Here is a 13,861-nt window from a genome sequence, read left to right as displayed (position 1 = left end):
CACAGGTGGAGAGGAAACCCTTAGGCAGAGAGGCTCAGGTGCTTGTCATCGGCCCTGCAGAAAAGAATTACTGGGGAGTGTTTACCTGCCAGCCAGGTAGCCTCTTAGAGAGCTTCACCATCTCTCACACATCTAAGTTAGAACTTACTTCTGCATTTTTGTTGATGTTCCTCTGATGACCTTGACCTGCATAGCAGTGCTATAGTTTCCACATCTAAGTTTCAGAAAGGGCTTCTTTCTGGTCATGTTAACCTCCATCCTCCTCCTCCATCATCATCTCTGTCCATCCTTACACACACACACACACACACACACACACGCTCACACTCACATTATGGTAGCCAGGCTCCAAGATGGCCTCAACTGGGTTCATATCTCCTGGTCTTCATGCCCTTCTAGAGTCCCCTCCCACACTGACCCTGGGTTAACCTGGGTGGCCAATAACTGGATGGTGTGTGACATCTGAAGTGAGGTCTCAGAGGGCACCATGGCTTCCATCTTGGTCTCTCAGATCATTCTGTCTGGAGGAAGCCAGAGTCCATGTGGAGGAGACATACCATGCAAACAGCAGCCCTTGGGAGAGGTCCATGTGGAGGAGACCAGAGCCCTCCTTTTCAGCAGCCAATACCAACCTGCAGCCATGCATGTAAGCCACCTGGGAATTGTTTCTTTTCCAAGCAAATTAACTTTCAGGTGAGGGCAGTGCAGTCGATGTCTGAGTGTAACCTCATGAGAGGTGACACCTAGAACCACCCAGCCAAGCCACCCCCAGATACATGACCCACAGACACCATGAGAGGCATAAGTAAATTGCTTGAGTTACCAAAAGCAGGGTTATTAGATAATACATCCTATTGTGTGTGTGCTCACACACATGCACACACAAATGTAGCCTAGTCTCCATGCAACATCATCTTGTGTTTTTTTCTGCCTCAATTTGAAACCAAAAGTGAAGCACAAATTTCCAAGTGACCCACTATCTCCCAGGTTGATATGGGGTTCAAAACTGTTTCTAAGCCATTAGGCTATGTATGTCTTTCCAGAAGTCCTAGGCAGGAAGATTTCTGAGGAAATCCATGGATGGACGCTCTCAAGGCAACCAGACCCCCAGAACCTTGCAAAAACTACCAACCAGCCTGAAGCAATGGAGGGCTAGGTCCCCCATGTAGTTCTTCAGAAAGCTGACAGTGAAAAGGAACTTATGCTCAGTTTGGTGAAATATGGAAACACGTTCATACTCTCTTCCATCCTTGGTAGAAGATTGTCCCTGACGGGAGATGAATTAGCCAACTAGAAGAGGCTTTCCAGTGCTGTAAAAAGGCATCACATTCTCAGCGTGAGCCCCTGAAGAATGCACAAGAAAGAAAAAGGGCCACAGATCATCAAGGAGCCCACAAAAACGAAGTCAATGGGTCAGTTGTGTTATTTAAATGTTTTGCAAGTGTCTTTGCTTCTTCAGAATGAGAGTGAGAGTGGCAGAATGCACTAGAAGGTAATTAGATATCTTTGCATTGTTTCTTCAGCATAGTGAGTTCAAATTTCCAGGGCTTGGATGCAACAATAAAAGTGCAAAGAAACATCTAAAAGAGACAAAAATAATAATTAGCTTTCAGAAATAAAATTGAATAAGATAAAGAACTATGCACGGTGCAATGGCAATAAACACATGACTATCAACAACTGAACCTAAAAAACAAAAACAAAAACTAAGCCAAAAACTAAAACAGGAACAGAATCACAGAAATGAAGGTCACATGGAAGGTTATCAATGGGGAGGGGGAGGGAGAGAATGGGTGGGGAAAGGTATGGGGAATAAGAAGCATAATTGGTAGGCATAAAATAGATGGGGAGAGGTTAAGAATAGTAGAGGAAATAGAGAGGCTAAAGAACTTATATGTACAACCCATGAACATGAACTAAGAGTCAGCGGGGAATGCTGGAGGTTGGAGGGGGGCGGTGCAGGGCAGAGGGGAGATAAATGGGAGAAACATATTGGAACAACCATAATAGTATAATCAATAAAATGTACTTTAAGAAAAGAAAGAAAGAAGAAAGAAAGAAGAGAGAGAGAGAGAGAGAGAGAGAGAGAGAGAGAGAGAGAGAGAGAGAGAGAGAGAGAGAGAAAGAAAGAAAGAAAGAAAGAAAGAAAGAAAGAAAGAAAGAAAGAAGGAAAGAAAGAAAGAAGGAAAGAAAGAAAGAAGGAGAGAAGGAAAGAAGGAAAGAAGGAAAGAAAGAAAGAGACAATTGGGGAAAAACATTTTTTTCTGTTTCTATTTTAAGATGTGAGGATTTTCCTTCAGGAATACTAAGAAGTGGTCTGGGCCAGCCATGCTCCCAAAGACTTCAGAGCTGTTGACCTGGAACTTGACAGTAGAGGAGCCAGCCTCACTCATTAGGATGGGCTCCTGCCAATTCACTTGCCTGTGATCTGAAGCTATCATGGACATGGCTCTATTTGCTCTAGGATAGCCCAAGAACAGGCTATCTTTAGAAATCCTTGCTCTCAGCTCTGGTTCTCATCTAGTCACACCAGTTCCCCTGCAGCCCACAGACACAGAGGCCCCCATGCTGCATGGAAGGCCCAGTGGCTCCTTCCCAGGTGAGGCAACACAAGAAGAATAGTACAGGGTCCTTCGTTCCTTTGGGAGGGGATGAGGGTCAAAGCCTGGACAGAGACCACCAAGAAAGCCTGCAGTTGGGAAGCTGGGAGGAGACACATAGTGCTCTTTCCGGAGCCTGCAGAATGCATAGGGCTTCGGGCTCATGGTATGGGATAAGTTGACCTGTGCCCCTCCTCTCTCTCCTAAAAACGTTACTCAGTTAAAATGAAAACAAAGTAGGGAACCTCCATTATATCAATGGAAATGTGAATGGCAGCATTAAGTGGAGCTGAACTTGCATAAAATACAATGAGGGATCAGTGAGTGTGAGGGAGAAAGTAGGACCAAGCTACCAGCAACCCAGGAAGTCCATTGAAGGACCACAGCCAGGCTGGAGGGGTATTCAGGCCAGATAGGCATTCAGGATGGCCAGTGGTGGGGAGGAGAGAGTGAGCTTATCAGAGAGATCACTAATTGCTTAACTTCTGGATCAGCCAAGGTAGACAGGAAACAATCATGAAGCAGAGGAATTAAAAACTCCATTATCAAGATCAATCATAGAGAACATTTTATCAATGTACATTAAAAAGCTTTAAGAGGTGAAAAATATTGAAGGAGCAATTCAACTTGTGGGGACTTAGCCTATAAGGAAACAATAATCAGATATAAATTAAAGAGAACGTTCATTAAAACTCTGTTCACAATAGCTAAAAATTGGAAAAATTTAATCGGTTCTCAGGGACTGCCTAAATAGTAGGTGGAAACATTAAATAAAATAAAATAGTTTCACTATATAATGCTTTTGAACAATTTCAGAGTTTTGCAAATCCTTGGAGTTTATTCTTAAATAAAATTCTAAACTGTGGAAGAGTGTACACAGTGATTCCCAGCTACATAAAAAAATACAAATGTAGTACAAAAGGTAGAAATGTCTGAGATTTCCCTGCTGATGTTTTCCTCTAGGACTTTTATGGTGTCATGACATATTTAAGTCTTTTATCCACCTTGAATTTATTTTTGTGTATGGTGTAAGTTGGCAATCAAGTTTCATTTTTTTCCAAGTAGCTGTCCAGCTCTCCCAACACCATTTGTTGGGTAGGCCATTTTTACTCCATTTTATTCTTCTTCCCCCTTTGTCACATATTAATTGACCATAGAAACTTGGGTTTATTTCTGGGCTCTCTGTTCTGTTCCACTGGTCTATGTACCTGTTCCTTTGCCAGTACCAGACAGGAAAATCTCAGACATTCCACACAGCAACATCTTCACTGATATGTCCCCTGAAGCAAGGGACATAAAGGAGAGAATAAACAAATGGGACTTCATCAAATTAAAAAAACAAAAAGCTTCTGCATGGCTAAAGAAAACAGCATTAAAATGAAAAGAGAACCAACTATATGGGAAAACATATTTGCCAATGATACCTCAGACAAGGGTGTGATCTCCAAAATGTATAAAGAACTCACAGGATTCCACTCCAAGAAGATAAGCTACCCAATTTAAAAAATGGGCAAAAGACATGAACAGACACTTCTCCAAGGAGGATATAAAGAGGGCCCAGAGACGTATGAAAATATGCTCAGCATCACTAGCCATCAGACAGATGCAAATTAAAATCACAATGAGATACCGCTTCACACCAGTCAGAATGGCCATCATAAACAAATCAACAAACGAGTGTTGGAGAGGATGTGGAGAAAACCCTAGTGGGATTTTCTCCACTAAGGGAACCCTAGTGCAGTCAGTGGGAATGCAGACTGGTGCAGCCACTGTGGAGAACTGTATGGAATTTCCTCAGAAAACTAAAAATGGAACTGCCTTGTGACCCAGCAATTCCAGTGCTGGGATTGTATCCTAAGAGCCCTGAAACACCAACCCAACAGAACCTATGCACCTCAGTGTTCATAGCAGCACAATTTACTATAGCCAAGTGCTGGATGCAACCTAAGTGCCCATCAGTAAATGAGTGGAGCAAAAAGCTATGGTACATTTACACAATGGAATACTACACAGCAGAGAGAAAGAAGGAGCTCCTACCCTTTGTGACAGCATGGATGGATCTGGGGAGCATTATGCTAAGTGAAATAAGCCAGGCCAAGAAAGACAAATACCATATGATCTCACCTCTAAATGGAACATAATCAACCAAAGAAAAAAAGCAAGCAAACTAGAACCAGAGACATTGAGATTAAGAACAACTTAATAATAGCCAGAGAGGAGGGGGGAGGGGACAATGGGGAGAAGGGTTTTCAGGAACTACTGTAAAGGACACATGGACAAAACCAAGGGGGAGGGTGGAAGCAAGGGAGGGAGGTGGGTTTGGCTGGGGTGGCGGGGGTGGCAGGGGAAGGTGGGGGCGGGGAATGCAGAAAGCTGTAATTGAACAACAATAAAATCACTTACAAAAATAAAATGTACCCTGGCTGGCATAGCTCAGTGGATTGAGCACGGGCTGCGAACCAAAGTGTCGCAGGTTCGATTCCCAGTCAGGGTACATGCCTGGGTTGCCTGGGTTGCAGGCCACGGCCCCCAGTAACCGCACACTGATGTTTCTCTGTCTCTCTCTTTCTCCCTCCCTTCCCTCTCTAAAAAATAAAATAAAATAAAATCTTTAAAAAAACTGAAATGTAGAAAAATATAGGATGCTATTAATATATTGAGAGTGGTAAACTTTGCATAAGGATACTTATAGTTGGTGTTAAGCTATTAATGTTTTTGAAAATTTCCCTATTTTCTACATTAAATGAATCAGGTTAATAACTATTTAAAATAATATAAAGTTTTAACATTTATTTTTAAGGTGCCTACATGATTACTCTTTCCACCTTCCTAAACCCCAATAATTAAAGTAAACAGATAAACTCAAATCTCTAGGAGCTCTATGAAACAAGAAAGGACCCCACGCAAAAGCAGAGACAGGGAGGAATCTCACATGATAAGTGAGTGTGAGGGAGGTGATGGAAATCTACTGAATGACGAGTACTCACTGTACAGAATGAGAACAGAAGAGAAAACCAAGAGAGTAAACTGCCTCCAAACCCTACAAATCTTAAAGTCATCCTTGACTTTCCTCCTCTCACACTCCATGGCCAAGTCCTTCAGCATATTCTGACAAACTTTTTCACAGATATCTAGAACTGAGCACCTTCACCATCCTAACCAACATCATCTCTCATCTGATCTATTCCAATAGACTTATAATGGATCTTGCTGTCTCCACCCTTGCCCGTAGGCTGGATTTGCTCTATTTTCCTTTCCAGGTCTACACTCCCTGTCTCTACCCAGCATGCCTTGAAAGGCAAAAAACCTTTATGGGGTGCGTCAATCAATGGGCATCCTTGCACCCTGATCTCCATAGACCACACTAACGGTCATCCTCTGGTTTCCAGTTGGGTTTGGCCAAGGGAGATAAGAGGCAGGAAAGTGGGAGGCACGAGGAGAGTGAGCTCAGGGGTTTAGAGCAGGTTGGCTGCATTCCTTCACTTAAGGCCATGGCACCTGACAGAGGCTCTTTGCTCCAGAGGAGACAATATTAAAAAGCCAGTCCCAGAAGTGAAAACCTGGATGATCATTAGGAATATTAAAGCATCTGTAGCCCTGGCTGGTGTGGCTCAGTACATTGAGCATCGGCCTGTGAACCAAAGGGTCACCAATTTGATTCCCAGTCAGGACACATGCCTGGGTGGCAGGCCAGGTCCTCAGTAGGGGGTGCACAACAGGCAACCACACATTGATGTTTCTCTCCCTCTCTCCCTCCCTTCTCGTCTCTCTAAAAAGAAATAAATATAACCTCTAATAAAAACCATCTCAAACTGCCCTGGCTGGCGTAGCTCAGTGGATTGAGCGCGGGCTGCAAACCAAAATGTCGCAGGCTCGATTCCCAGTCAGGGCACATGCCTGGGTTGCAGGCCACAGCCCCCAGCAACCGCACATTGATGTTTCTCTCTCTCTCTTTCTCCCTCCCTTCCCTCTCCAAAAATAAATAAATAAAATCTTTAAAAAAAGAATTCTCTTTAAAAAGCATCTCAAACTTACTAGAAATCAGAGATGCAATGTGAAATGATGAGGAGATACCTTTTCACATACATCAGACTGGAAAACTTTTGACTCATAACACCAAACACTGGCAAGGCTGAAGAGAAATGATTAATTGTGCACACCATTCATGGAAGATATGCTGGTTCAACCACTTTGGAGAGTAAAATCGAAGTCATGTGTCATGTGTGGCCTGCCACACAAAAGTTGAAGTTTCAAGTGCTCCACAATGTGGCAGTCCTACTCCCAGCATCATCGCTGGGAGGAGTCAGCATGTGCCACGACTTTCACTGCAGCATTGTTGTTTAAGAGTGAAAAGTTTAAGGGGATATAAAGGAGACAAATGGTAATGAAAAAATACAACAACAAAAAAGAGTGAAAAAAAATTTTATTGTTGTTCAAATACAGTTGTCTCCATTTTCCCACCACCACTCCCTCCCAGCCCACCCATCCCCACCCATCCTCACCTCTCACCCTTGATCCTACCCTCCTTTGGCTTTGTCCATGAGTACTTTGTATATATACCTTGACGACCCTTCCCCCTTCTCCCCCCATTATACCACTCCCCCTCACCTCTGGTTAATGTCAGTATATTCTTTACTTCAATGTCCCTGGTTATGTTTTGCCTGATTGTTTGTTTTGTTGATTAGGTTCCACTTATAGGTGATATCATGTGGTATTTGCCTTTCTTGGCCTGGCTTATTTCACTTAGCATAATGCTCCCCAGATCCATCCATGCTGTCACAAAGGGTAGGAGCTCCTTCTTTCTCTCTGCTGTGTAGTATTCCATTGTGTAAATGTACCATAGCTTTTTGCTCCACTCATTTACTGATGGGCACTTAGGTTGCATCCAGCACTTGGCTATAGTAAATTGTGCTGCTATGTACACTGAGGCGCATAGGTTCTGCTGGGTTGGTGTTTCAGGGCTCTTAGGATACAATCCCAGCACTGGAATTGCTGGGTCACAAGGCAGTTCCATTTCTAGTTTTCTGAGGAAATTCCATACTGTCCTCCACAGTGGCTGCACCAGTCTGCATTCTCACCAACAATGTACTAGGGTTCCCTTTTCTCCACAACCTCACCAGCACTTGTTTGTTGATTTGTTATGATGGCCATTCTGGCCAGTGTGAAGGGGTCTTTCATTGTGGTTTTAATTTGCATCTCTCTGATGGCTAGTGATGCTGAGCATACCTTCATGTGTCCTTGGACCCTCTGTATGTCCTCCTTGGAGAAGTGTCTGTTCAGGTCCTTTGCCCATTTTTTATTTGGATTGTGTGCCTTCCCAGAGTGGAGTCATGGGAGTTCTTTATATATCTTGGGGATGAAACCCTTGTCCGAGTTATCACTGGTTGCAAACAAACACTTCTCCAAGGAGGACATACAGAGGGTTGAGAGACATTTGAAAGCATGCTCACCATCACTAGCCATCAGAGAGATGCAAACAAAAACCACAATGAGATACCACTCTATACTCATCAGAATGGCCATTGTAATCATAAGAGTGAAAAATTTAAAGCCTCCAAATGTCAGAGAAAGGCAAATACCATTGATTTCACTTATATGTAGAATCCAATGGACAAAATGTACTAAGAAACAAAATAGAAATAGACTCCTAGATACAGAGAACATACTGACAGGTGTCAGAAGGGAAGGGCTTAGGGGACTGGGGGGAAATGGTAACAGGATTGAGAAAAAAAAATCATCCATGCTGGGAGCATGGCCGAGCTATAGGGCAGGGGAGAGCAATGGGAAAAAATGTGGGACAACCGTAATTGAACAACAATAAAAAATTAAATATTTATACATTTAAAAAGAAAACAAAAGAAAAAGAAAGCAGCCACAGACAACAATGTGGTGATTGCCAGAGGCAAAGGGCATTGGGCAGAGGGGGAAAAGGACAAAGGGGAGATAAATGGTGGTGACCGAAAGAGACCTGACTGTGAGTGGTGAGTGCATGGTGCAGTATGCAGATGGTGTGTTACAGAGTCGTACACTTGGAACCTGTATGGTTTTATTAACCAATGTCACCCCGACAAATTCAAGAAAAAAGAGATAGAGGAAATAAAATAAAACAAAGCAACCAAAGATGTTCAAAGTAGGAAAATGGTTAGATACAATGTAATTTACTCATATGAGAGCTTAATGTAGAGTAATAAAAAATTTTGAATATACACACACGTGCGCGTGCGCACGCACATACACACACACTGACCCAAGAAGCCATTTGGCATAGATAAATAATAGGAGATTATACCAAGACATGAATAAATCTCAAAACATATTGTTGAGTGGAAAAACAAAACACGAGAAAGTTCCAAAATTTATGTTAATTTCAAAAAACACACAAAACTCTATATGATAAATTTTTTCTAAAGGGTAGGAATGCCACTCACCAATTTTAGGAGAGTGGTACTCTTTGAGAGGGGGAGCAGGACGGATGTGTAGCATTTTACTTGTTAAAATGAATATTTCATATTAATACAATAAAATGATAACAAACTATAAAATCCTTGTGGAAGGCACATGTGTATTTGATACAACATTCTTAGTACCCACGAGAATGTTTGAAATGTTAGTTAATTGAAAATAATTTATAATCTGTCCATTCTCTGGATGGAGCCATCACTTGCATTTTGGTGTCCTGCTGTGGTGCCTACTATTTATTCGAATGTGAAAATATTTTTTATTTGAGCATGTCAGGCCAATTGTTTGCAATTGCTAATCTGACATTATTTATACTTACCCACGTCTGGTGCCACCTTTAGGTATACAGTAAATAGGTGAAAGTACAGAAAGATAGATGATAGATAGATAGATAGATAGATAGATAGATAGATATCTGCCACTTTATTTTTGTAAGTGAAAAATTGGAAATCAACTTCTATGAAAATATCGCCAAGACAAATATGAAAAGATACAGAAGGAAGTTGCATCAAAATACACATAGTGCCCTCAGCAGTTGTTAAGGAAAAAAAAAGAAATACCATATCAGTTTATACAAACTAATAGTAAGATTATTTTTTAGATATCCACACAAATGATCCTGGTGGTTACTCCTAGGGAGGGAACAGAATTGGGAGGTCCTTAAGGTGCACAGAGGAGTATGCCATCACCTTTATCACTTAATTTTATGAGTATATACTTTTAGAAAATATTTATGCATATTTAAAAAGTTTAAATTTAAATCCAAAATGTCCCTCTTAATTCAATATGATGAGGGTAAGGAATTTTCTCACTGAGGCTGAGAGATGAACTGGCCCATTTGTGACAGTACCCATCTGGGCGTGAGGCCTGGCAACACCCAGACCCAGCTTGTTTCTCATCTGTGGCATAAAGAAGCAGAGGATGAACATATTAGACTATAGTGAGCAACTTCATTTATGTGGGGCCATTAGCCTAGGCATCTTGGAACTGTCCAAAACTTCAAGGCCTTCCATACAGCAGCTGCACTATTGGAATCAGTTGAGGAAAGTTCCTTCTAGTATTACCAGCTGCAAAGCAATCACAAGCCTATAAAGTTGGTCTGGCCATGTTTTCCACTGGGTAAGCACCCCCCAGCAGATGACCATCAAGATGCTCGCCATCTGCCCATGGAGAGGGGATTCTATGCTCTCCTCTTGAATCTGAGCTGAACTTGTGACTTAATTTGACCAGAAGAATGTGGTAAAAGGGATATTCCTGGACTTCCAAGACAAGACCAGAGAAGGACTGGTGGCAGCTTCTGCTCCCTTTGGGACCAACATGTTGTAGGAAGCCCAAATTCACACCAGCTTTCTCAGATATTCACTGGTTTTGGTTTTAGCACTGAAATTCCACATCCTAGGAAACCTCTTAGTTCTGGACAAACTAGGATAACTGGTCACCCTGCAAGTTTGGCCCACGAAGAGTCCCTGAGCAGAGTCAAAAAGATGGCAGCCAGCCCCCAACTATTTCAGCTGTCCCAGACATGTAAGTAGAGCAGCCATATGGAGCATTCCTACCCCAGCACACAACACAGGGAACAGAACCCAGCCCAGATTGCAGAACATTGCTTAAAGCCACTAACTGTGTGTGTGTGTGTGTGTGTGTGTGTGTGTGTGTGTGTGTGTGTGTTATCAGTGGTGACGGGAGGTGGTATTAGCAAAATGTAATTCAAAAGGTGTTCTATGTCTAGAACCTGGCCATCCTCAGTTCTGAATATGATCAGAATATGGTTTAAAAAGGAAGCTTTAAAATCAAAGCAGGGTTGCTTGTATCAGTTTTATCTGTCTGGGATACAAACCTAACCATGACCATCACATCCCCCTGTCTCAGCCACATACCTTTTGCATTTTGGGATCTTGTGGTAATAGACAGTTTTCATTTTCTCCTGAAAATTTCTTGCACATTGTTCGAGCAATTTTGACTTCAAGCAAGTAGTCCAAACTATCTGTGACCTGTCAGAGTAATTTAAAAATTAGATATCATAAAGGAATACATAGTATTAATAGTCATCTCTGATAAACATGTCTACTTAGGGTCAATGACCCTCTCTCCTACAGTTTCCTTGTCAGAAGCTAGTTTTGGAGTAATTGGAGAAGAAAGTTCTTACTTTGATCTCTCTCTCTCTCTCTCTCTCTCTCTCTCTCATCCCACCCTCTCTCTCATTATGGTATTTAATTTTAAAGTAATGACAAACTGTCCTAAGGTAAATCAAGAAAACTATTCTCCAAAGAACTTTATTGAAGCTTGGGAAGTGAACAGCAGAGGTTATAGCACCTTCATGCCTAGTCAATAGAAGACACATCCCAGAACTGAAATGCATTTCCGAGTGTCTTGCTTCTCTCCAAAGCCTTCTATGCTTTGGCGATGTTAGCAACACACACCTTATTCCATGTGATACACCCTTCAAACTTACTGACTTCCAAGGCATCTTCCTCACCTGTGCAGAACCCACCATTGCCCTCTATTCAGGAGTGCCTCATGGGGACATGGAGCCACACAGTGGTAAATGTAGACTTTTATTATTAAAACATGAACAAGAAGAAAAGTTGTATGGGATTTGGAGGAGAGAACACATGGAAGAGAATGACCACACTAGACACAATAACTAGCCCCAGGAGAATAAGAGATAATTCATCAAATATAGCAAACATTTTAGAAATTCTAGATAAATTGCCTGGACATTGAACAAAATGGGTGTAGTAGGCAGAATTTTAAGTGTGATTTCATGACCACCTTTAAGTTTTCATTAGGAACCACTGAATAAAACTCCTGTCCTGGCCACATTAAAAAGTAGAGACTAAGGCAGTAAGTGTATAGAATATGTATGAAAGGACAGAGCAAACTGCCCTCAGTAACGATGAGTCACATTAGAAATGCAAGAAATAGAGTGTTCGCTTCGTTTTTAAAACATGTGTATTCCCAGAACTTCATCTTGACTGGTTATCAAGTTTTGCAACTTCAGCACCACTGACATTTGGGGCTGGATCACTCTGGAGGGCGCGAGGGACAGGGGTCCCTGTAGGGTGTTTAGACACTGTAGGGTGTTTAGCAGTATCCCTGGCCTCCATTCGCTAGATGTGAATAGGTCATCCTTCAGTTTTGATGACCAAAAATGTCTCCATGTATTGCCAAACTCCCCTGACAAGCAAAACCCATACTGAACTGAGAACCACTGCTTTATATCTGAGGGATGTTTTCAAAGATTAAAAACACTGATTTAAATCATACTCAACAGCCATCAACCAACCACCAGCCCCATCTTGATCCCCTCCTACATAAACACAGTACAATCGTCTTTCTCAAGAAATACTACATTGGCCCAATGCTCTTTTCTATGATATAGTCCATATTCAAATTCCTCCAATTGTCCTAATCACATTCTTTGTAATTTTTTTAATCCAAGAGATAATATACCACCACACATTACACTTATTGTCATGTTTCTTAAGTCTCTCTTGATCGAGAACAGGTTCCCTGTTTTTTTCTCATCTTTTGTGACACCGATATCTTTTAAGTGATCTTATGGATTTGTTGAATTGTGCCTCATGACTACATTTAGGGTATGCTTGTTGTGCAAGAACAACATAAGCAGATGATGTTGTGTCCTTTCAGCACTATCCCATCAGGGGCACATGGTGTCGATTTGTCCCAGTATTGGCGTACGTATTTGCCGAGTGAGGCATTCACCAGAAAGTGCATCTCTTCCCCATTGTAATTAATTAAGTAATCCCTGAAGAAGTTTGTTTTCCAGTATTCTCTCACCCAGTAGTTGTGGGATTTACTGATGATCTTTGCCTGAATTAGTTATTACAATGGTGGTTGCAAAAGGTGATTTTCTAACTAGAAAATCTAGTAACTACATATTCTTTTACATCTATCAGTAGGCATTCTTTTGCAAAGAAAAGCCTTCCATTCTCTGCTCTGGTTCTCTTTATCAGTGAAAGCTGGACTTGCAGTTTCTTTGCTTGTTCACTGTATAATAATTTATCTTTGTCATCATTAATTTTGATGATATTAGCCCAAAGTTTTCCAAACTTGGCCTCTTTAAGAGCCCTTCTGGGTTCTTACCTATGATGTAACTATAATAAATTTTACGTTATTTGAATGGATATTTTCTATCTCATCCCGGGATAATAAAGGATTAAACAATTAAATTCATATATTTAGCTAAAGACACTCCTCAGTTGCTTTCCACTCCCTGGTCTCAGTAGCCATCCATGGATGATGACCACAGCACAGCTACAGACATGCAGAGAAGTGAGGAGCAAATGTCCACCAACCTGCTCCTGGGACTTCAGAACCTGCACCACCTTGAAGGTATACTTGTCTTTGCTGGCCTTGTTATATTCTTTCATGGCGAACCACAGTGCCTGCTGCACATAGACGTAGGTTTCCGGGATATCTTCAAATTTCCTTACCACCTTTGATGAGCCCCAGGCGTAGACACCTCTGGACACGAGGACCATAGTGGCCACAAAGAGCAGTAGGCTTGGGCAGAATCTGGCCATGGCACCTCAGCCAAGGGAGCACAGGCTGACTTCCCACTGTCCTTCCAGGGCTGGGGAGACGGGCAGACTGGGCTAGCCCTGATGCCTCTGTTCCCCAACTTCTCTTAGCACTACTGTGGGTGAAAAGAAGAGAATCTCTGTAAACACTGTCTTTCTTTCCCCCAAAGAGAAGCCATGTGAGAAATCTGCAGTTACAATTCAGTCCATTTTCCCATCTTGGCTGTTTTCTTTCTGGAAGGATGCATATCTCTGTGC

At 42.0% G+C, this 13,861-nt stretch overlaps 1 protein-coding gene across 1 annotated transcript; it reads right to left on the bottom strand.

Annotated features, from left to right (window-relative positions):
* Window positions 1–1,221: 1,221 nt before the first annotated feature.
* On the bottom strand, window positions 1,222–13,606 carry LOC114506179 (cystatin-13-like). The gene is made up of 3 exons (XM_028523681.2): window positions 13,379–13,606; window positions 10,937–11,050; window positions 1,222–1,580 (listed from the first exon to the last, which is right to left on the bottom strand). The coding sequence occupies exons 1-3, from the start codon at window positions 13,604–13,606 to the stop codon at window positions 1,497–1,499; spliced, it is 426 nt and encodes a 141-aa protein (XP_028379482.1). The 3' UTR covers window positions 1,222–1,496.
* Window positions 13,607–13,861: the final 255 nt, after the last annotated feature.

This window comes from Phyllostomus discolor, chromosome 9 (assembly GCF_004126475.2).
Source record: "Phyllostomus discolor isolate MPI-MPIP mPhyDis1 chromosome 9, mPhyDis1.pri.v3, whole genome shotgun sequence".
Lineage (NCBI taxonomy): Eukaryota > Metazoa > Chordata > Mammalia > Chiroptera > Phyllostomidae > Phyllostomus > Phyllostomus discolor.
Note: the sequence above shows the minus strand (reverse complement) of the source record. Positions and strands in the feature narration are given on the sequence as shown.

What these genes read in the sequence shown, in the direction of transcription:
- LOC114506179 (XM_028523681.2), bottom strand. Translation starts at nt 13,606, where the DNA reads ATGGCCAGATTCTGCCCAAGCCTACTGCTCTTTGTGGCCACTATGGTC. An exon ending in TTCTGAAGTCCCAGGAGCAG is followed by an intron (nt 11,051 to 13,378) that starts GTTGGTGGACAT and finishes TTACTCTGACAG; the next exon opens with GTCACAGATAGTTTGGACTA. An exon ending in AAGATCCCAAAATGCAAAAG is followed by an intron (nt 1,581 to 10,936) that starts GTATGTGGCTGA and finishes TGTCTCTTTTAG; the next exon opens with ATGTTTCTTTGCACTTTTAT.